Consider the following 24,849-nt stretch of genomic DNA (forward strand, 5'->3'; position numbering starts at 1 on the left):
TGTTAGAAGCAATTTCATGGAAGTGAGGCAGCCCTACCCCCCCTGCCCACCCCCCCAACACACAGTGCCTTCTCTCGTCTCTAGCTTGAGATGATTGCAGAATTTTAACAAAAACTCAGTATGTGACTTGTTGGAATAGCTTTATAAAACATATATCTCAGCCTTCTACTTATCTCTGGAAAGAAGGTGCTTTTAGATATAGATCTACTTCTTATCTACCATGTATTCAGATCTGTGCTAATAATCACTTCACGAAAATCTCCTTTTAATCTTCATTGCAACTCTGTGGACTGGGTACTTTTGTTCTTATTTTATGGTAGAAAAAGCTTCCTCTCTGAGAGGATTTGTCATTTGCACAGGTCGTGAGGGACAGAGCTGGGAGAGCAACTTAGATTCTTTAAGTCCAAAGACCATGCTTTGGGCCACTCTGTGAGAGTGTGTCCTATTAGCAATGACAGTAACGCTGGGGATGAAGGCTGGCCAGGACCGGACGTGATACAGTCTCCCCATGTTCTCTCTCTCTCTCTGGACAGCTTCTTTCCCCCATGAGGCCTTTTCCCATATTTATGTGAACAAACCTTCATCAGAAGAGACTTGTGATACGCACAACCACTGACGGGCAGGTCGGTGAAGGAGGCATACGTGGGACTCCTGGAGCCTGGCCCTCTCGCTCTCTTGTTTGACACAGAACAAGATTCAATGTGAATAAAGGTTAGCAGTGTTTAGTGGTCAAGTAACTGGACTTCCGCCAAGGCGTACATAGATTCTGATAATTCCTAAATTTACATGTTTGGTGCCAATTCCCATTAGAACTCCATAGTCAAGACAGCCAACTGCTTTCTTAAATGTTTCAAAGGGGCCTCACACAGAACACGTAATACTGCTGACGTCTTCATTCTCCAGTCCAGCCTCTGACTCTCACTCCTCAGCACAGGTGGCCCAGCCTGTGCAGCAGCCCCGGCTGGGAACCAGACTTGATTCTCCTGCCCGGGCCATCTCTAGTCCATCATCAAGTCCTGCTGCTTCGACCTGCACACAGATTCTCCTCCGTTCAGCTCAGTGGCCACCCGCCGAGTTCTAACCATCAGTTGTTCTCAGCTGGATTTCTGCGGAAGTCACTGCCTGGCCCCCCAGTTCCATCTCTGCCCTTGTCCAATCCATCCTCCACACAGCTGCCAGGGCGCTCTTTGAGAAACGTAAACGATTAATAACAATTACACCGGTTTCAAGTGTTCCATTCTGTGATATGTCATCTGTGCATTACATTGTGTGCCCACCACTCAAAGTCAAATCTTCTTCCGTCACCATATACTTGACCCCCTCTCCCCTTTCTGCCTTCCCCCGCCACACTCCTGTCCCTCCAGTAACCACCACACTGCTGCCTGTATCTGTGAGGTTTTGTTTGTCTTGTTTATTTTTTGTTTCAGTTTTATATTTTACATATGAGTGAAATCATATTATTCTTGACTTTTTCTAACTAATTTATTTGGCTTAGTATGATATTCTCAAGATCCATCCTATATAATTTTATTAATGAATGTCACCCCAATACATTTAACAAAATTTAGAAATAATTTAAAAACTCAATAATTTTTATTATATTTAATATTTCATTTGCAATTTTCCTGTTATCCAATTTTATCAACATGATTCAATAAAAATATTTGTGTAACGGGAAAAAGTGTAAATGAGATCTCATCACTTCTGTGCTTAAAACCCTTTCATGGCCTCTCATGACACTGGATGAGGCCCTAGTCCAAATTTTTAATGTGGCTTCGCAGCCCTGCAGGACCTGGCTCTTGCTGTGTCCAGGCCACGTGACTCTCCCTTGAGCTCTGTGGTCCAGCGCGTGGTTTCTGTTCAGTTCCCGGATCATGCTAAATAAATTCTTCGGTGCCTCTGAGTTTAGCACACGCTTTTCCCTCTGTCTGCTTGCTCTTCCCCCACTCTTCACCTGGCGACCCTCATGTCTCCCTGCTACCACTTAAATGGCAGGATGATTCCCCAGTTAGGACCGCTCATCCCACTTTATAGTTCTCCTTCATTACCCTTCACACAGGTTTTTAGCACACACACACACACACACACACACACACACACACAAAGACACATACCCCTCGTTTCCCGTGGGTAGGACCCAGACAAAAATGTGCTAACTGAGCCGTGCTGCAGGGGCCGTGGTACTGTCCCTGCTCCAGAGACCCCGCCCCGTCACTGGAAGTGGTGGCCACTCTCTCGGATCACACGAAGTCTCACTGTAGGTTTTTTCCACCCACCAGTGGCCCATTTCATGATATTCCTGCTGGCTTTCACCAGGTCCAGGCAACCTCTAATATCTTCCCTTGATCCTCTGCTTCTTTGAACATCGGTTGAGTCTTTGTTTTTTAAAGGTTTTATTTAACTAATTTTTTTAGAGAGAGGGGAAAGGAGGGAGAGAAACAGATCGGTTACCTGTCACATGTGAATCTTTATAGAAAGCAAATTCAAAACCTTGAAAGCAAATTTGATTCTCTATAGACCTTGACTTTGTACATCTATAATTATATGATTTGGGGGGTTTCTTTGCTGCTGTTCCAACACCTTCCCTTGCATGCCTTTTCTTTCTGCCTTTATAGTCAAAACCAGATGACAAACTAAAAGGCAGGAAGAGAGGCCAAAGCAGAATAAACATAAGCAAGGGGGCACGACTAATTGGGAACCTGGAGAAAGAATGAGTGGCTGACTGTGCTCCAGGGCAGTACGACCGTACTCACTGGTGGAAAGTGTCCACTAGGGGCGCTGTGCCAGCCCACGGGATGAGACTCTCTGGGAGTGTTCAAAGAAGGGATAAAACAAAAGTTAAAATATACTGTGTTGAACAGATACAGATACAAAACAATTTTTTGAGAAAACATTAAGAAAGAAGTTATAATGAAGCCGTGCCACAGCGGTGGCATTAAATAAGACAGGACTAGATACTTCTCTTTGTGACATCTGTCTCTTCTCTATGCCCTGAAATCAGTTAGGACAGGATTTCTACTGGGTGCCCTACTAGACCTCTGCTACCTGGCATGGAACTTGGCACAAGGCAATGATAAAATTCATTCACACCGTAGCCAGAGTCATAGCAACACACAAGCAAGATGCCCCAGGACGCGGGCTCCAAAGAGAATGCTTGCTCCGTCACTTCTTAAACTGCGTGGCCTGGTTTGAGCCTCATGATTCTCTGTGACTCGGTTCTTTGATCTGCCAAATACGGGTAATAGCTCCCATCTCACAGGGTATTCGTAAGGATAGAACGATAAGGCAAATAGAGTGTTCAGAATGCAGCTGATACCAGAACACACACACAATAGATGGTAGTTGATTATTGCTGCTGCCGCCGCCATTCTCCACGGCCTCATGGAGGGCTAAGGGTTCTGGGTCCATGGGCCAATTCTGATATGACTTAGAGAAGTTAAAAGCCCAAGTGTTTAGAATACTCATTGGTCTGAAGGATCCTTGAAGGAAGGGACTGTCGTTGCCTAGTACAGTGTCTTGCTCAATATAGTAGATGCTCAATAAATGTTTATGCCATTGCATCCTCTAAGCTGTCCTCATACAATCTGGAATGGATCTCCTTTGAAGCCATTCTATGTTTGGAGAAACCAGATTGCTTTTTCCTTGACTCCTGGGCAGTGAGATTTCAGCCAGAGGCAACACTGTCAGCATCCATTTCAAGGGACAAATAGATCAACTCTTTCTCAACCTTTTCTTCCAAAGCCCAGGGCTTAAATAGGATGGGCTCCCTGGAGTCAAAGTAATAATTACTACAATTATCTTTACTGTCACAGTATTTAGTATCTACCAAGGAGCTATTTTAAGGATGAGAAAACTCAAGTACTGGCAATGCCTCACCCCAGTACTGGATTAAACCAAGGGTTCCCCTGACTCCCAGTAGAATGGTCTCACGCAATAGAAACTGTCAAGCTGTCATAATTTTAACTCCTATTATGATGCAGAGAAGACAACAAAAGGATAACTTATTTCAAGATTAAAACTGTGCTGATTTTATGGAGCACTCACTAAGCTTTTGGAAACTCAACTTTCAAGCCCTTTAAACCCAGTTTTGTCTCCCGGCCATTTAAAGTTAAAAGCAAAGAACGAAGCCAGGTGAAGTGAAAAGCCTGCTCACATCACAGAAGGAGAAATGGCAGGGTGCATACGAGGGAGCCAGTTTTTAGTGCGTTGCCTCAGACCTGAGCTTTGAACTCACAGGGATTTTACCACGGAGGGTGTTGGTGAAAGAGTTCACATCTGGGGCTGTGAGATCAGCAGAAAGTCTAAATAAAAGTCTATCCATGCCAGCTGGGCATCAGAGCCCATTTCTACCCTCTTAGCAAGATACAGAACTACTCTGATGGAAGCTTTTTTCTTGAGAAGTGTTTAAGGTGACATTTCCCCCTTTCAGAATGTGCTCTGGAAGGGCAGAATAGAACTCCTAAGAACCAGGGTGTTAGCCTTCTGGAAAGTGAACACGATTCGCTCATATAAAAAAGAACTTGCAGCTGGCCTACTTGTCAATTCCCAGGAATACACTGTTTATCATTGAGTGAATACCTAGCTCAACACATAGTAGGTATGCAATAAAAGGTGTTCAATGAGTGAATGATCAAGTATGCTCCTTCTACTTCAGCATCCTAAAGCAGGGATTATAACGTTGGATACAGACCGCACTCAATAAGTAAGCCTCCAAAATATCAGTAGGGAAAGAGGGGGTGGGCTTTAAACGCTGCACCATCAATTCACATTTTGAAAGGCAAATAAAGACACACAGATGGTCAAAATATTGCCTTTGACACTTTCTTGAGTCCTCAGGGGCCGTGGTGATGGGAATCCCCCACTGTTCTGCTCTCACACGCACAGGTGACGTGTACACACAGACATCCTCAAACACGCGTTCCTCTACGCGCTCAGATAACATGTACACAGGAAAGTCACCATCTGCATATTTGTTAATCACGGCTTTGTTTACACAGCACTTCTACGGGGGGAGGAGTAATCATTTGTGAGCTTTTTAAACCAACGTGAGAGACATTTTTTAGTTCATTCTGTGAGCAAATGTGATGAGCTCAATTCTCAAAGAAATTCGAGCCTGGAGAACTAGATAAATAAGTATAAATGAATTCATTTGACTGAGTGACATTTTCATTTAATTAAAGTGGAAAATCAGCTCTAAAACAAATGATTCTCCCTGACAAAAAAAAAAGCAGAAACAGACCCTTAATTAATAAATTTCTACTAGTTCTTCTGAGGGCTGAGAGGAGTCGTTAGTGCAGGGGCGTACTGGGGAGGGGAGGAGGCCTCGGGAGCCAAGGAGGAAAGAAAGGGAGAGGGGAAACACAAAAGGTGATGCATATTTAAACTTTTGGAAACCGAAAGAAAATTAGAGACCATTTATTTACACTTTAGTACATGTCAAATCCTGCCAGACCAAAATTATTACAGTAAAACTCTTTGTCTAACAAAACAAATGCCCAAGTCTCAGGAGGGGATCCATTTAGAACAAAACCAAATGAAAAGCAAATTCGGGTCATTGAAATTTGCTCTGCTATTATTTCATTTCTTCCTCTTTTCCACGGTATGGTCTGAATTTTAGGGGCACAAATGACAAAGGAAAAGTCAAATTTCCTGATACTTAGAAGAATAAGTACTTACATTTGCAGTTTACTGTAAACACGAATCAGGGTGACCAGCCAACACGATAGAAATGGGATGAACTGAAATGTACACTCAGATGCTTCTCATGTATTTTCAGATTCTCTGAATACTACCCTCATCCATGTTCAATAGCTTTTAGTGCTATACCCGATTCATTTCTCTGCTATAACTGGGAAAGAGGGAGCCTTCAGATGTATAAATCAAAGCCACATCACCTCTTACACAGCAGACTCTTGAAACCTTCGAGGTCACTGTTAATAATTTTCCATGCTCTCATTTATGCCAAATCAATTTCAGTTAAATCAATTAAAATGGCAACTAGCAAAATGTCAAGTCATTGATCTAACAAGATTAAGATTACTCAGGATGTTTGGGGGCATCGGGAAATGCTACACTGGCATCTCTGCTTTATTATGATGTCAAGTTGGGAGATAAACAAGTCTGATTTCTCCATGCCCTGATATCTTGGGTATATGCAGGAGACAGTTCAGCAAAACTACACGCCTCCCGTTCTGGCAGCCCAAACTAGTGGGCAACGGAGGATGGAGAGTGAGAGCTCCGTGAGATAAGGAAGCTATTCAGAGTCATTTTAATGTTTACCGTTTCATAATCTATGAACGCAGAGAGTTGGCTTCTCTCTGTCCCTCCTTGCAACCACCCTCATCCAGGTTGTCACCGTCTCCAACACACATTAACACGACAGCTTCCTAACTAGATATCTGGCCTGTGTCATTCTTCTCCGGTGCATCTCCTTATCTTTCGTTGTACAAATCTGATCAGGATAGTCTCTGGTTCAAAACCTTTCACTGGCTCCCCACTGTCTCAAGGAACTTTCAATTCCTTAAGGAAAATAGAAAAACAAGGCCTTCACTTCACCACTGGGCACCTCCCTTACCCTTCCAGCCTCACTTGCTGCCGCCCCCTTCCCTTATCACTCACCCTTGACCCTCCAATCATACTAGCCACCACCTTCCTCACATTCCTGGAATGCACCGAGCCTCCTCTTCCGTCTTGGCTCCAGACCGCTGTTTCCTTCAGCCCCGACGTCTTTCCCACCTGCCCTAATTACCGCCTCTTCCTCTTTCAGATCTGAGCTTCCTGAGGGAAATTTTCCCGATCCCTCAGGGTCAGGCAAGTCCCTCTGCTTACTCATCCTCCAAAGTATAATTAACATTCCCTTTCCCATCATTCACCACGTTACTAGGCTTCCTTGTTTGATGAGGGTCTTCCTCATTAAAATGTAAAATGTGTGTATCTGAGAACCATTTCTAACTTGCTCAATGAATTTCACCAACACCAGTAAGGGCCTGGCACATGGCAGAAACAGTAAATATACCCTGTTTTAGTAAATCTACTTTTATGGCATGGTACACTGCTCCAAGGTTCTATCTGTCCTGGCAAGTTTATATTTGATGACTAGAGAGCAAATAGGCACACCCTGCTAACTACAGCACCTGGCTCAGTTCAGAGGTCACTCATTCTTGTAAACTTTCCTAACACATTCCTTGTGGATTGGATGCCAGTGCTTCACAATCCCAGAATTCTACATAGACCACTGTCTTTCCTTCATGTCTCTTTCACTTGACTTCAAGTGCAAAGACTGTCTTGTTCATCCCTGTATCCCTAACACATAACATACAGTGTTGGGTACATGGTAGGAGCTCAATAAATGTTTGTTTGTTTGACAAATTACTATGTGATTACTATTGTAAAGGAATAAACAAGAAAGGAGGAAACTAAGAATGGAGCGGTTATTTCAGAGAAGAGCAGACTTTAACCCCTGGCTGGGGCACAAGGCTGGGCCATTCACAGTGTAGTGTGTGGTGCCTTCTGGAACTGGCACGTAGAAACCTGGATACAAGGAGTGCCTTAAACATGTACACCAGCTAGAGCTTTATTCCAGGCACTGGGGATTGGTGACCTCCAAAAAGGCCACCGAGAAAGCAGATGATACAAAATACTAGGGACAGAAATTCCAAAGCATGTAGATGACATAATTCTCCAGTTCTCCTTAGAAAAGCCGAACTGGTTCAGCATCTCCCTGAAAATGGGTTTGATTTTCTCTCCTCTAGTCCACCTGCCATTGTCCTATTACAGTTGCCTTTCCAAAAACTCCACAGAAGATTTGAACACCATAGAGCCCAGACTACAGGGTGTAGATTTACCCTGAAGAAATCAATGAATGTCACTGTGGAAAACCCATACAAGTATCCGTCATTCAAGATCCTTCAAATCCACAGTCAAACCACAAGGTCAAGGTGAAATAACAATGCAATCCCATGGCCATCTTAAACCATCCAAACAAGAGGCATCAAAGATATTGCTTATTTCACCTGCAACATTTAAATGCAAAGGGGTCAAGGCTGAAGAAGGCTGAGATTGGTGATTTTTGCAAGGTAGACACAAAAGCGTTTGGAATATCTGGAGTTTCCCTAAAGGTTACTGTCCACCATTAAACTATCCCACTACACACTGAGTTGTACAGAAGTAATGACGAGAATAATTCCCGATAGCACGTGTCCAAATTAGAAAACCGTGCTGTGCTTCTTGCACTTGCTGGTTGGAGGGGCCGTTGGCGGCACTGTGGACAGGCAGGTGCTGCCCGGCCGTGAAGAATACCACAGTCGAGAGGCAAGTGTCCATCACCAGCCCCACTTCGAACAAAACACCGTCCTGAGGGAACTGGCCACAGTGGACTCCCAGGATGAAAATGAAACAGGAGTGGGTGCTGGCTTGGGAGCCGGCGTCACAATGCCAACTCCTACGGATCAACTGACGTGGGGCTTAACTCCGCCCCCAAGGAGGCCGTGTGTGGGACTCCCAACATAAAGCTTAGATGACAGAATATGTCAGTGAAGGCGCAGGTACCTGATAAAGTTAGAAATACCCCTGGTCACGAACTCTGCACACCAGAGTGTGAAGATTTTGAAAAGCGCTGGGAGCAAGTTCAAAGGTGGCAGTTTGAGGAAATGCTATCTTTGATGCAACTGGGAAGAAGTATTCGGTGGGCAGATCATAATCAAATAAGACTGAATGAAGAAGCGGTAATGAAAGACCCCAATCACACATAAATAATCTGCACAGAACCCTATAAAATTACCTAGCTAATATCCTCATCCACCACGAGCCCCTGGGCCAATTAAATGGGTTTTTGGAGAAACCCATTTTGTGTCACTGGAAGGTATCTCTCAGAAGAACGTTTGAAAATTGAAAACATTAGGCAAGATGAGTCAAGGCAAGTGGGTGCCTTATATACTTCAGGGCTCTTGCCAAAGGCGTGGGTTGTGTTTGGGAGCCCTCGCCATTGTCTTGACTGGTCGAGCCAATGAAGACGACGACGACGATAACAACAACAAATCACAGGGAAGGAAAAGGTCCTGGGTCATGTTGCTCATGGAGAAAGATTATCTGAGGTGGCTTTGCAGCTCCTCTCATGCTTAAACTATGAACCCATACAAACTGATATTCCATTCACTGCTTCGAGAAGATTCAGTTAAAAATGAACTAGAGTTAATATATAGAAAGGAGGGCAACAATTAAATTAAAATCAGGAAAAACAGAGGGACCACTCTCAGCTGGGTACAGGGCTAGGATGCAGGGGTACACAGAAAAATCAGAAGACAACTGGGGGGTCTACGGCCTGCAGGAGAGATGGACAGACACTGTCCGCTGTGCCTCTGTGGAGGCCACTGCTTCGGTCTCATGCCGGCCTTTGCCCATCCGTCCAAACAGTCATCCTTCAGCATCTGGGTCCTGTGGTCTACCTTTGGCCCGTCTTCCTTCATCCCCCTCTTCCAGCTCTGTGCTGTCACTGTCCATCTGTGCATCTCCACAATACGGCGGCAGGCACAGCTTGGCCTCACTGCGAGACTGGGTACTCCTTTTCATCCCTAGCACCCACCACACAGCCTCGTGTTCACTGGGTGGAAGAGCAAGAAAGGACACTTTGTAATGAATGCAACATGATTGGAAGGAACAAAGTGCTTAGCAATGCAGAAGAGGGAACGCTTGGTTCTGCCTGAGAGAGGAGCTAAGGTTTCTCAGAAGAGGTGCTAGCTCATCAAGGCCAGGTCCTTCGTGAGTTCCATTACACCATACTCACAACGACGCTGTGCAATAGAGCCTATCCCCATTTTTACAACTGAGGAATCTTAATCTCTGGTAAGTGACTTACCCAAAGTTAATACATCTATAAAATGCCCAGAATGGCTTTCTATGGGATGTTAAAGAGTTTAAATTTTATTCTGTAGGCAATTGGGAGATATCAAATGTTTTAAGGAGGAAAATAATGTGGTCAGAAATACATTTAAATTGTCTCTGGCAATAGAAGAGGAAATTAATTAAAGGAGAATGAATGGGTCAGGGCAGAGACTAGAGATCAAATAATAATTAGCAGGTGACTCTAATGGCCTATGAAGGAGGAATGAACTAACAGAATGGCAGGGGCGGTGCTGAAGCAAGGAAAGACGGGGAACACATTTTCCTAGCAGAATTCAGAGGATTTGGTCACTGGTTACCTATGACTGGTGAAGGGAAAAGAATAATCGCAGGTGACTCTGAGCTTCTGTATTAGGCGATAACGTGAGTAATGGCGTTGTTCACCTTGAGAGGAAATATGTGGGGAGAACAGCCTAGGGAGATGGTGAGAACAACAATGGGGTTAATTTGGGGTATTTTTGAGGTGTCAGTGGAATATCTAGGGGAGTTTAAAATGAGGAGCTGAAGCTTCAGAGACATCGGAGATGCGTCTGCGAGTCACTACGAGGCAGGGGGTGGTTAACGCAGTGGGGGTGGGTGGGACTCCCCAGAGAGCAGGGAGAAGGCGAGGGGCCGTGGGCGGGGACCACCAACACCTGGGGAGCGGGAGGGGAAGGCGGCTTGCCACCAGCCTCCGAAGGAGACATCAGAAAGGGAAGGGGGAACCAAGAGAGTCATTACCATGTTCGAGAACACAGATGTGGACCGAGGAGGAAAAGCTCAAAGTAAACCCAGCAAGAAGGTGGAAGGGCCACGCAGAGAGTGAACATCAGGTCTGCAACACGGGTAGCACAGCTAAACAAGACACAAGCAGCGGCCTGGAAGTTCAAATGGCGTGATTTGGGAGACACTGGAAAACCCATCAGACACACTTCTGTAGGCACAGAAGGGAACCTGACTGCCCCAGGTTTTCTTCTGTACAGGCTGGAAACATGAGATTTTCTTCCTCAGAGGAGAGACAAAGGATGCATTTCTCAATGATGTCTGTGGAAAACCATATTCTATTAACTATACAAAGATGCTAAGAGCTTTTTAAAGCAAATTAATGAGTAAACCATAAACATGTTTGTCCTGAACTTATTTTGAGATAATTTGCCACAAACTCTCAGGAAAAGAGGGGCTTCTTAAGACGGTGGTGCCTCCAGGAAGTGTGAGGTGGGACTTCTATAAAGACACAGTAGTTTCCTGAAAACCTCCAGTACAATGTCAAAACATATTTTTGTATGAATTAAACCCACTCTCTAATACTGCTCATATACTTTTCTCATTTTAAGAATACTGGCCTGGCAGTTTTTAATGAAGATAAACATATATGTATGATATAACCCAGCAATCCTACCTCTAGGTGCTCACCCACTGAAGTAGAAACCGATTTTATATAAACACCTGTATGTGAATGCTTGTGATACCTTTGTGTCTGCCCAAACTGGAGACAACCCAGGTGTCTCTCTGCTGGGGAATGGACAAACTATGGTACATTCATGCATTGGGACACTGAGCGATGAAAATGCACGGCCGAGTGAGTGATGCACGCCACCGCGCTGAAAGACCTCAGCGCACGGCAGTCGGTGAAGGAGGAAGCCAGGCTCCAGGATTCCATTTATATGACATTCTGCGAAGGGAAAAGCTAAAGGGACAGAAAGCACATCCGTGGTTGCCAGAGGCTGGGAGTGGCGAGGAGTGTTGACAACAAAGGGGAAGCAGGGAGAGTATTTTTTGAGGTATGGATTTTTTTTTCTCTTGACTGTCATGGTGGGTACGCAAGTGTATGCTTTGTCCAAACTTGAAACACTGAGCACTAACAGTAAACATTTTATCCTATGTAAATTGCACTGGAAAACGCTGAGGAAAAGAACACTCGTCTGGGAACCGGGAGAACCGGGATCTCACTGGCTGTCGTGCCACTGATTGGTGGTGTGACCATGGATGATCCTCTAATCCTCGTTGGGTCTCGGTGCCTAATTCTGTAAAATGAGACTGGAAAAGTTCCCAAAGAGTCTACTGCTATGTTTTACAAAGACTTCCTTCTTTAAGCGAGGTGGTGGACCAGATGGCCTATTTCGATTCAGATGGACTGCTTCACTTGCTGAAGTATCGTTGCGGGGGCGACGGGACTGAAATACCCAGTCCGTACATGTGGTTCTGAAAACTCTTCTTGGATTGGAAAGTCGTGTCTCTAATTTGTGTTGCTTCAAAAGATGGAGCTTTGGGAAAGTCCATCTGGTCATGAAATTCGCAATTAAAATTTGACACATATATTTGGACAATGTGGAAAAAGTCTTTTGGGAAACACTAATGTTTAATGAGCTATAACTGGCCTGAGTAAACAATCATGCTCTTCTTTTTTTTTTTTTTTCATTGTGTAGGCACTTATTAAAAAGGCATTTGAGGATGGATGTTTTACTACCTTCATCTGCCTTGCCCTCCAGTGGGAACGCTGCTTTCTACTGCGTGCATTTACCTAACTGCAAGTTGCTGTCCTATTTTCACACTGCCCATGTGTTTGCAGACAAGGAAGACACTGAAAAGGGGCCAGGAGTGGCTCCCTATGCTAGTGCTCCTGGGGTTGAAGGAAGCATGTACAGCTCAAAAGGGAAGACATTAAGAATCAAAACAATCATCCTGATGACAATATCAAAAGTTTATATTTTTAACCTTGTCAAGTAGGGTCCCACAAATCGTGCCCGGCAATTACGCTCGCACGTGATGTGTTGTTGGAACACTGCTTTGGCCAATTCCTTTAGGGTTGTCTGGGGTTGCTTTCCCATGATACGACCCACAGGGACTAAAATACTTAACTGTTGCACCTTTTATACAAAACATCTGCCGGCCCACTTTCATAGACTATGTCATGACTATGCTATATGGCTTATATGTAACGTCTCATTTAATCATTAGCAACACCATGGAGCAGGAATTATTATTCTCATTTGACAGGTCAGAGGTGGTGAAGTTTAATGGCTAAAAATTTGCTGTGGAGCCACACAGACCTGCACTATGCTTTTACCAGTTGTCTGACTCTAGGAGTATTGCTTAAATTCTCTGCCCTCAGTTTCCCCACGTTAAATCGGGGCCAATAACTGTGCTGATTACAGGAGGCCAAATGTCAGGAGTAGATGTGACAATTAGTGCAGTGCTTTGTATACTGTAAACATTTAACACTCATTAGCTATATGAGAAAAGCTTTCGGCGTCCCTGGGGTGTTCTCTTCCTAGAAATATTGTCCATTAATAAAATGCTAATGATGCCCATCATACGGCTGGTTATAGATTAATTGGAAAGATCCCAAAATAGTTTGCATCGGGGCTCTGCTCTGTGTTGCATAAGGCACCTTTCCCTCTGTCTCCCGTGAATCAAGCAAAAGGAAAGTATCATAATGACATTTCCAGCTCTGCACCGCATTTCCCAAGAGAGAATTGAAGGTGCCCTAACAAGGCGGAGTTTTCTACAAGAGCATGCAAGCCAGCCGGCCCCCCGCATCAACACCCCTGCGGTGCCAGGGATGGGGCACTGAAGACCAAATGGCTGCATGGAAGACGGAACCGCTTCAAAGCCACCAAAGGAAACAACGTGAAAGCAGGGCCAAACATTGATTATGTTGCTGCAAATGTCAGGTAGTTACTGGGCCCTTGTGGAAAAAGGCAGGGAAATCAGAGGCCAGAATGTCAGCTAAAAGACAGCCCTGACTGGAGATGATGAGCGGGTGCAGGAATTGCTGTCAGGAGGCATTAGCAGTGCCTATAAACAGATACATTTACTATGCATCCACCACGCACATTTCTTAAATGCCTTCTAGTGCTTGTCTTTTGGTCAGCATCCAGAAGGAGGAGAGCAAGCAAAAGGAGGGCAAATACTTGGTTTTCCTCGTGTGAGTTTGGATAACCCACACTGGCTAAGACCAGCTTTCCCAGGCCGTTTGTGACCATCTTAGTCCTTTTACTGGCCTGGGCTCCTGGCCAGCTGGGTGAAAATGACTGGTGTAGAATTAACAGCTTAAGACAAGTTTTAAAAGAGCAGTCAAAAGTTGGAAAAGTCGGCTTAATTAGCTATTATTTTATTTCCTCTAGAAACATGGCAAAATGAGCATTCAGATGGGTGTATCTAATTTGGAGGTCTGATTACAAACTGATGCAACTGATTTGCTGTTTGTGTGTTTAATTTCTACATCCAGATTAATGTTGTTTCTTTGAGAGGAAATATTTAGAGTCTACTCATTTATTTCATTACGGAGTTGATTTCCAAGTTTGTGGCAGGTTCTCTCGAACGCCTCTGGAGGCAGCAAGACTTCCTGCTTTGAGGATGGGGCCCCTCTTTGGGGCGGCCACATATCTAGCTCTTGATCTCATAAAGAAAGTAGGTAATCAAGCGTGGTAAAACACAGCAGGTCAAAAATAAAACTTGGAGGAAACAATCAATCCAATTAAAAAAAAATAAGCAAAGGATCCGAATAGATGTATTTCCAAAGAACATACCCAAACGGTCAATAAGCACAGGAAAATGTGCTCAGCGTCGTGAGCCATCAGGGAAACGCAAGTCAAAATCACAATGAGGTGCCACTTACACATATCAGAATGGTCATAATCAAAAAGACAATAACAAATGTTGGCAAGGATGTGGAGAAGTTGGAACCCTCGCACACTGCTTATGGGAATGCAGAACGGTGCAGCTGCTTCAGAAAACAGTCTGGCAGCTCCTCACATGGTTACATATGGAGTTATCCTATGACTCAACCATTCCGCTCCTAGGAATGTGCCCGAGAGAAATGAAAACAGGTCCACACAAAACTTGAGCGCAAATGTTGAAAATAGCATTATTGATAATAGCCAGGATTCAGGCACCATCCAAATGTTCATCACCTAACTCATGGATAAATAAAATGTTACATGCACGCAAAGGAATATTACTTGGGAATAAAAAGAAGTGAGATGCGGACACAGGCTTACAACATGGGTCAACTTGAAGAACCTTAGCCTAAGTCAAAGTAGCTGATGGCAAACAACTGTGTGTGAAATGATTCCATTTACAGGAAACGCCCAGATCAGGCAAACAGACAGCAAGTAGATGAGAGGTTTCCGAGGGCTGGTGGTTGGCGGGTGTTGGGAGGAAATAAGGAATGACTTTAATGGGCGATTTTTTTCTTGCTTTTTCTTAAAATTGAGGTAACGTGGGCTCATAACATTGTGTAAGTTTCAGGTATGCATTATCATTCAACATCTATATCCACTACTGCACACTCACCACCCAACGTCTATTTTCCATCCTTCAACTCTTATTATAGCAAACCTATACCCAAAATATTTTAAGGCAAACCCAGCTGTCTTTAGAATTTCTATTTTCAGTCAAAAAAAAAAACAACCTTGCCAACTTTTTGTTTTATGTTTTTAAAAAGAAACCATCTTTTTGATAAGGCTATGGATTTTGCTAACGGCTGCCCAACATAAAATGAGTTTCAACATTAACATGTAAAGGACAAGCAATAAGAAAGGCAATATGAGCGCAGACAAAATATCTAAGAGCTGGAGAATGCTCCCTCTTCTAAAGGGAATAGAATGGAAGGATTCAAAACGCACAGCCTTTCAAGGCTAAAGGAAGTGACAACAACGGAATTGAAAAGGCTGAACTTGGCATTACCTTCCCAGAACACAAACATATATTTAGCTTAATAGACTTGAGTACTATCTCAGGAAAAATCTTATATATTATGCATCTAGGGCAATGAAAGCTGTAGAAAATGATTTTGCAAAGCAAACAGGCTTCAGGCTGACAGCAGCAGAGATAAAAAAGAGTCTGAGGCGCACGTGATAAATTCAGGTCTGTTTTTTTTTTTTTATGTATATATCATCGCAGGAGGAAAACAGAAGAGCAGAGGAAACCTCAGATGCTAAACAGAACCTGGCAGAGTGATGCCTATGATGGAAGCTTGCACAATGTATATTTTCTGATTATCACTGTAATATGTACTTGTACTAGGAAAATTGGAAAATGCAGAAAATACAAAGAAAAAATTAAAAGCACCCACAGTCCCACCACCCATAGAGAACTAATATTAAAATACTGGCACGTTCATTTGTAGCCTGTTTTCTATTTACATATAAAAATATGATTTTTCCAAACTTGGGCTCATATTGTCAACAAAATTTTATATATATTGTTTTTACCTACTTCCTACTACTTCTTGAATACTTTCTCATGGTATTGTACATTCTTTGAAGATGGAGTGTAAATGACTGCATTACACCAGATCTTATGATTTTTTTGTGTTTTATTTTAGAGAGAGAGGAAAGGAGGGAGAAAGAGGGAGAGAAATATCAATGTGTGAGAGAATCATCGATTGGTTGCCTTCCGTACATGCCCTGACTGGGGATTGAACCTGCAATCCTGGCATGTGCCCTGACCAAGAACTGAACCAGCGATATTTTGGTTCACAAGATGATGCCCAACCAACTGAGCCACACTGGCCAGGGCTAGATCTTAAGAATTTAAGCAGAACCACTTGATTCCTTCTATATTGCTGGACCTCTAGGTTGTTTCAAATTTTTCAGTTTTATAAATAGCACTGTGTTGGACTTTCTTGTGGGAAGTCTTTGAATCTCTCTTTACTTCTCCAAAGAAAATGAAATGTATATCCATATGTCAAATGCAAATTTAACTTACTCAATGTACCAGTACCTATAACGTTGCCAGTGGGAATCTCTGGAGACCAGTGCCAACAAGGCATAACAAACAAACAATACTATTTTCCTATCACTCGAAGTTTGCATTTTCTGTCTGGAGCAGGCGTGCTTTTGGGCAGTACATTACTTCCTCTAGGCAAGTCGACTATTACCGGGTTAATCTAAATGCAATAACATGAAACTTGGCTGACCCAGATTTCTCCAATATCAGTATGCATGCAATTACAAGAGTCTATGGATTGAAAATACCCAAGGCTTGAAGATACATATTTTATTATCCTTTCACTTAAAGTGATAATATAAGGGGCATTAAAATAAAACAAAGGGTGACAGCCAGCAGAGGTTGACAGCAACAGCATCTTATGTAGACCTACCCATTCTGTATAGCACAACTGAAGGTTTTCTTCAAACTCCAGCTGTACACTCTCACTTCCAGTGATGGGATGCTTAAGTGCTCTCAACATACTGAAGTTATTAACGGCTCTTGTTTAGAATTACAATGGTATCAACATCGCAGTTTTAAATTCCCTACAGCCTATTTTTTTAAATGGTTCTATTTTCAAGATTCTAAACAGTTGCTCACAAACTCTCAAGTGTGTGTATGCTTACGTATATACATTGAGACACAGTCCTCTAAAACGCTTTTCTCCCATCAGTCAGTGGGAAGCGAAGGAAAACAAAACACAACTAAAATCTCATGTACGTCTCTGGTCACAGGAGCTATGGGATCACGCAGAGCCCAAGACCCTCTCAGCGCCGGTAGTCAGATGGAGACGGCTGGGGCCGTGGTGCACAGTTGTGCAGACGGCACCCCGGACAACTCCAGGGGTCCTGACCTCTGTGGCTAGTCCTCTCTGGGGTTGTGCAGTGCACAACCTACACAGCAGTGTGATGACCTTGAAATTGGCTGAGACAACACTGTTTGCCCATCCATGACTCATTTGTGCATCCTTCCCCCTAGTGAGCTCTGATAAAGAGGCATTTCAGGAAGAAAGTGATCTTTCAATCTATATCCTTTTTTAAATAAAGAAAATGCTGCAAACAAACAAACAAACACTACCACCGCAACAAAACAATGACAGTGTCTCCCTGGCTCCCCCGTGTCACCATGGTCAGAGTGCCCTCCCTCCTGTGTCCCCTTCCATTTGCCCACAGAAAGCAGCAGGGTACCTTGTGTGAGTAACTGTAGGTTTCTGACTTCTTCTCGCACCTTCAGCTGGAGCACCTGCTGTAAGATGTGCTGCCGGAGGTTTTCCTGGGCGATCCCCATTCGCTCAAGCTTTTTGTCGGTAAGTCTCAGCAACGCTCGCCCTGCAGGGTTTCAAGAAATAAAAGGAAAAGCAAATGAACAAGGGTTGGAGAAGGGTTTCCACCTTAGCCTTGGCTAAATCTGCCGTAGCAGAAGTTTCCGTCTAAACACAGACCCTCGAGGACACAGGGCCCCCCATTATTTTACCTGACAGGAATGGATAATCTGGATTAAAAAAAACACCCACAGGTTAAAAAAAAGAGAAGTCTAATTTGTATCTAATATTGGCAATCCCCAACTGACCCACAGACTGAGTTAAATAAAATGGCAACATTTTAACCTGGGTATCTGGGTCACGGATTGCAGGTTTCCATAGAAACAATGCTCTTCCTTGGGTGACCGCTCTGAGGCTGGCCGGTGCCACTGACAAGTGAGCTGAAGACCTGGATGCTCTAACTGTGGTTGGGGAGAAACTCCAATGCCGTTGAACCCAGGTTACAGTAACGTTTCTGGGAAATACACATTTAAAGTTCCAGTTTCAACCTGCAGCACAAACTTCCCTGCTGTACCCCTGGTGCTGGGTTGCACCTCCAGCTGCTGGGAGCTAAGCTTTCATCCCGATCACTGGCCTAAGGCAAGGGTTTCAGCAGTGCGGAGGGTGAGAGGAGGAGGGTAAGGGTGAGCACCTGCAGACTGCAAAACTAGGAGGCTCGGGGGTGAATGCCTGCAGTTTGCACACACCCCAGGCCCTAGAGAGCCTGGCGCAGCTTCCTTTCAGCCCCTTCCTTTCCCTGGAAGGTCTGCATGCTTCCCTTGTGTCTGTGGTTTCCATCAGATTCCTGACTTTTCCCCTCCCTGTGCTGGCCTTGCAATAAACATGCCTCCATTGTGAGAGCTGAGACAAGAAATACGGAGAATGATTGTTGTCACACGCCCGCAGCAGGGCCCTGTGCTCTCGCCCCCAGAGCCCCAGACATCACACTGTAGGCCTTTTCTCAGGTGATGGAGCATGCACAGAGGCCACCGCGTGTGATCCACGGGGAGTCTTCAGGTACAACGGCACACACACTTCAGAAGACAAATGGTCTACCTCTTCACGCGAGAGACCCAACAGTCAGAAGGTGGGGTCAAGTGGTACGCTGAGAATCTTACAGGCAAAATCTGTCACTGTTTTCCTTAGATGGCTTCTAGAGTGCCATCCAGGTCCTGATTTCTGGAAAACCTTCACAGGAATCAGATCATTTCCAGGAGCAAATGTCCCATCGACCTCCTATCCCAGCCCCTCCTGTTGACCACAAAATAAAAGAGTATCCCCAATAAGTGTGGTGCTGCTTTTGATGCAGGTATCAGGAGAGTGATATAAGCAGTCAATTATCAGTCACGTCCTTTTTTACAATTTATATTGTCACTTTTTGTTGTTTACCATAGAAACCCAACTGTTCAGTCAACAAACATTTATTGAGCACTTACTATGTCCTAGGTTTACCCTGTGTGCTCTGCAGGCTGCTGCCTACACAGGAAGGAATCAAGGAGGGGAAAATCAATTCAATCTCAAAAAAAGCAGCACCACCTGGATTTCCTGAGACCTCACACTGCTACTGAGGTGAGCTAGACTGCTGGGCCATTCACGGACTCCTGGATCCTGGGACATGAAGGAAGCATCGAGTCCTTCCAATGGATCGTACTCCTGGTCTTTCACTTCTTTCCTTTGTCACGTGTTTACTGAGTACCACGAATGCCTGACCCTGTTCTGGGTGCTGGGATTAGGGAGACAAGTGGTGTCTTCTCTCCCCAGCGAGTTTACCATTTAGTTTGAGAGACTGGCAGTATACAAATAAATATATTGATACCCAGGGGCAGACCGCGACCCCCACTGGCAGGATGGACTTATTAGAGTTTGGGTGTTAGAAAAGGCCTCTCAGAAGAGGTAACACTGGAACATCTACCAGTGTCAAGCCAATTAGAGAAATGGCAGGAAGGCTAGTATCGCGACGGCAGAGTGGGCAGGGCAAGAGAAGGACAAGAAATTGGGGCTTGAAAGATGGCGGGGGTGCCAGATCAGACAGGGCCTCCTGGGCCTTGCTGAAGAGTTCTGGCTTCATTCTGAACACAGAACGTTTTGCACGAGGGATGACGTGGGCATGGTCCCCATGGACTGGAAGGTTCTCCGTGGTCACTATGTGGAGGGCGGGTTAGGGGTCGGAAGGGAGGAGTAGGGGGAATGGGAAGAGTCAGCACACTGCTGGGGTCATCAGAACAGGAAGTGATGGCACTCTGGACACAGGGGGCAGTGAAGGAGCGGTGGGGTCCTGGCTATATTCTGGATGACTTTGGGGTCCCTGAAGTGGGCTGTGACGGAAAGCCGACATCAGACGTGATTCAGGTTTTTAACCCGAGCCCCCGACGGCCGGGGCCGTGCTTTCAGTGCAGGAAGTGCAGCCACCACTCCTAGAGGATGAGCTGGAGGGAGGAAATCTCGTTAGTGTTACTGCTGTTTTTTTTTTTTTTCTCTTGAGAGCACTAGGGATCTGGAGAAGTAATGAAAAGGATAGAAATCGACAAAGGAGGACAGTTAGAATATTATACTTTCTTCCCCATCGTGCTTTTGTTCCTTCGACATGCTCCTCAAAGCCCAGAGGTCTGAGTTGACTGGAGGGGCGAGGTGAGCATAGGCATACCGTAGTGGAATTTAGAGAAATAAGTGGACCTTCTTATGACCCAAGCTCTGTATTCCTTCACCGCAGAAGGTGTCTTCAGTGCTAAAAATATCTTCCAGGTCCCCTTGTAGAAGTTCCAGCCAGGGCCTATTCCGTGAGGAAGTTCACCCAGCAGACACACGGATCTGGAGCTCTGCTAACAATCTTGGAAAATTAGAATTTTGCTGCAACTGAAGCTGGAACGCATATGTAAAAGCTTTATTGTCTGTGACCCACGACAATGCCAGCTCCATTGGAATAAATACTTTTCCCGTCAGGTTCCCTATGGTCCCAAGTTCCCTATTGTCATCTATGTGCTGGTACACAGTAAGGCTCAAGAAACATCTATCGATTGAATACGCTCAGTGCTAAGAAGAATGTGGTCTTCGTTACTCACATACTGATGATCTCAAGGTCATCACATTACTGTCTTCTCTGATGTAAGGCACTTGACTGAAAACTGACTCTCTGGCAGGACGACAGCCGTGAGGAATTGCGTGCAGCGGCGGGGGGGGGGGGGGGGCGGCGGGTGGCTGCACTTCCTCGGCGGCAACCACAGATACACACACCCGGTGAAAGAAATAGGGAACTTCAGACAAAATGAGGACTTCACCTTCCTGCAGGCTTAAAGACAGACGAGCTTCTTGTTCTGTTTCTGAACAGGCACCACGTGAGACCACCATCAGCCTTGCTGGAGGGATGGGAGGCAAGAATATGTGAGAGAGACCACCGACTCAGAGAGGAGTGGATTCGTTCCCTAGGGTTGCCGTAACAATCACAACATGTGGCGGTTTAAACCAATAGAAATTCCTTCCACAGCATCCTGGAAGCCAGAGCTCAACATCAGGATCATGGGGCTGCAGTCAAGGTGTCAGCCAGGCCCCCCACACTCCCTCTGGAGGCTGTAGGGGACATTCCTTCCTGGAAACTCTCAGCTTTTCCTGGCTGCCACTCCCCTTTGTGACTACATCACTCTAATCCCAGCCTCTGTTGCATGTGTGTGTAATCTCGCCCTGCCTCTCTCCTATAAGACACTAGGGACTTGGTTTAGGGCCCGAGTAACTAATCCAGGATCACCTCCTCCTATGAAGACCCTTAACTCAATCGCAACTATAAAGACCCCTTTTCCTTATAGGGTGACATTTACAGGTTCAGAGATCAGGACCTTGTGTCTCCGGGTGGCCCTTATTCAGTCTGCCACGAGCTGGAGGGAACCTCTGAGATTTCTGAGCACGGCACAGGACTCAGGGTGTCCACACGGAGAGCTGCGGCTCAGGGAGAGTGACCCTCTAAAACCACATGAAATATGGGGTCGAGATTTAGGCTTCAACATGTACCTCCAACCTGCAGGACCAATGTGGTCTTTTGGTCTTTAGTTTGGGTGCGCACCCCCACCCCCATCTTTTCAGCTCAGACAATTGTCACAAAAGCCCTGTCACAGCTTTTCATGATGAAAGATCCCATGGCACAAAGCACATTTGGAAATTTCAGGGTTAGCTGGAGGACGTGCCTTCAGCCCACCCCCTACTGGGAAGTCTTGGTACCACTGCAAGTGGTTGGGAGCCCACTTTTCCCAGGGAAGCAGCTGCGTTACATACAGGGCTTCTTTTCTGCTAGGAATAGAGGTCACCGTTCAGTTCCCCAAACAAACAGCCACTTGTTTACTGGGTCAGCTGCAAACCTGCTCAGGTAAAGGCCAGCACCCTACTCCAGGCCTGGCTGGGCCAGAGAAACAGAGTGACAGGTGTTGGGCATAAAATCAGTGTTCTACCGCCTGAACCTGTGTTTCTCTATCTCGCCATTATTCCAAAATTAGAATTTCTGGAACAGAGAAATAAGGAGAGAGATGCAATTGCAAAAGCATGAGCTCCAGAGCTAAGAGGCAGAGATGCATGCCCAGAAAAGCACCTCTGAGTCTTAATTTCCTCATCTCCTCAATGGGGATGAAAATGACACTATCTCACAGGGTGGCTGTGAGGACCAAATGACATAACACACGTGCCCTTAGCAAGCTGGTGTCACTATGAGGATACAGTTTGGGTTGCACAGTTCTTTGGATGGGTGAGAATGCTTCCTCCTTCTCTTCCTCCTCCTCCTCCTCATTATAACGATGAGTACAAGAGCAAACATTTATTAAGCACTTACTATGTGTTAAACACTGTCCCAAGAGCTTTACATGGATTACCTCATTTTCATCAATTCTCTGCCGATACTATTATTAACTATAATTAATTACGATATAGTACACACAGCTAAGGTCCTACGCATATGGAACTGCAGACCTGGGATGCACACACACACAGAAGCCATGCCCTTAACCCCCTCCCTGAACTGCTGACCAGGGAGCCTTCAAACAGACCTAATGTGCTCCCTGAGCCCACTTCTGCCAATTCTCACACGGGGATCCCCACTAGGGCAGGGGAGAGACCGATGGCCTGGACAGGTCGCTGTTTCTGATGACTTGAAGGCAAGCAGTGCGAGCTCTGGCATAACTTCACGAGGCACAAGGCTGCGATGGCTCTGGGTCTTTGGTCTTCACTCAGTGGGGTGTGACGGGGCACTGAGGGGTCTTCGAGAGCAGCCGCCGAACCGTCCACTCCTTCACTGTGCAGGCTACCCACATGTACAGCAGGGGCTGAGCGTGCCCCAGCGCTAGGCAGTAGGAGAGACACTTTCGCTGCCAGAGGGGCAAGCACGCAGGTTCTCTGACAGCCCACAGATGGGGCACCTAACTTAGCTGGGGCCCTTAGACAAAAAACAAACAAAACAAACAAACAAACAAACAAACCAAGAAAACGAGAGTCAGGAAGGAGGAAGTGCATTTGAGGTGCAGGGAACAGCGTAGGCAAAGGCAGGGCCACGCAAACCAAACGGTCCATGTAGGGAACTCCAGGAAACTGGATGGTGCGGAGCATGAAGCTCGAGGCAGGGAGCATGCTGTGTGCTGTCTCACCTGCCATTTCACGATGCCCACCTGGCAGGTGCACCCGTCTCGCTCCTTTTCCCCCCAGCCCAGAGCACCACACAGAAGACGCAGAGATGATCTTCACAGCCGTAAAACACTCTCATTTGTGGAACTAATATTATGACTAATTTTTGCCTATACGGCAACCCTGCCCATTTCTGCCCCAAGAATCCTTCCTTTGTCTTTTGAAAGCTGCTCCTCCTCACCTGGTGGGCATAGTAAAAACTAAAAAAAAAATTTTTTTTTCTGTAGCATTTTCACTTTTAAAATGCTGTATAATTTTCTTGCTCATTACATTTATTTTTTAGTTTGTGATTCCCTCCCGCCCCCTCCCACAAGGTAAGAGCCACAAGAGCAGGGCCTGACTCAATGCAGTCACTAAGGAAACACAGTATTAGCTAAATTAATGCTGGCTGTGTGACCCAGACCAGGCAAATAAACACTCTTTACTAGAATCGTGATGGTTTCTCAGAGAGTTGTCTTTCTTACTTAGATCACGTCTCAAGGGACAACATAAGCCAAGACTCGCTGTCCGTGACTGTCTTTGCCACCAGATGGAGGGATTTCTGCCAGAGGATTAAGACGACAGAGGGACAGAGCTGAGCAACAGAACGGAGGGGTGGGGAGGGAGAGATAAGGGGGCATGATTTGATTTCCTGCACGGAGCCGGCCTGCTACAGTCGGACACCCCTGGGTTTCTCGTTTTTATGTGAGTCAACCCTGCGGGGAGGAAGTGAGTGAGCTGAGCTCACTCACGGTGCTTGCACCCGGGAGAATCTTGACTTACAGATCCAAGCTCGAGAGTAAGTCTCAGCTGCTTTGCTGTCCTGTCTGGCTTATCCCCATTTCAAGACACCCATCATGGGAGAGTAAGAAAAATAGGAACCTATGGGAATTTGTTTTTGAAATATTAATCCCTAGCAAAGTTTGGCCTTTTAATTAGCATTCCTTACAAATTATTTGGAATACATCTTAATTCTGATTGCATGCTTCTGCAAGTTTGATGCACCGGGGGTAACCTCCTTATCCGGTTCCACCAGGGGTCACAAAGTCAGATGTCACCAGGATGACAAAACAGTACAAAGAGCACCACACCAAGGGAAGATGGGGTTGGGTGGACCACAGCGGACTAGTCAGTTTTATTTTCCTAAAACGAGCAATCCACAACTATTTTTGCTAGAATACAGGCTGAGTATTGCCACTGCTATTTTTAAGAACAACTGAAAAATCCAGAAGTCTTATGAAATCTCCCAATTTAAAATTTGCCCATGTTTTCCATCCTCTGAGAGCCAAACAAATCGTGTCCATAGGTCATACTAGGCCGACAAG

At 45.3% G+C, this 24,849-nt stretch overlaps 1 protein-coding gene across 2 annotated transcripts in view; it reads right to left on the bottom strand.

Annotated features, from left to right (window-relative positions):
- The window catches only part of SAMD12 (sterile alpha motif domain containing 12), a 337,368-nt gene that overhangs the window by 135,773 nt on the left and 176,746 nt on the right, over window positions 1-24,849 (bottom strand). For both annotated transcript variants that reach the window (XM_045860778.1, XM_045860779.1), the window contains exon 4: window positions 17,781-17,921. In XM_045860778.1, the coding sequence (XP_045716734.1) occupies window positions 17,781-17,921 (141 nt within the window). The remainder of the gene's footprint in view (window positions 1-17,780; window positions 17,922-24,849) is intronic.

Source organism: Phyllostomus hastatus, unplaced genomic scaffold (assembly GCF_019186645.2).
Source record: "Phyllostomus hastatus isolate PE091 unplaced genomic scaffold, TTU_PhHast_1.1 phas_scaffold_21, whole genome shotgun sequence".
Taxonomy (NCBI): domain Eukaryota; kingdom Metazoa; phylum Chordata; class Mammalia; order Chiroptera; family Phyllostomidae; genus Phyllostomus; species Phyllostomus hastatus.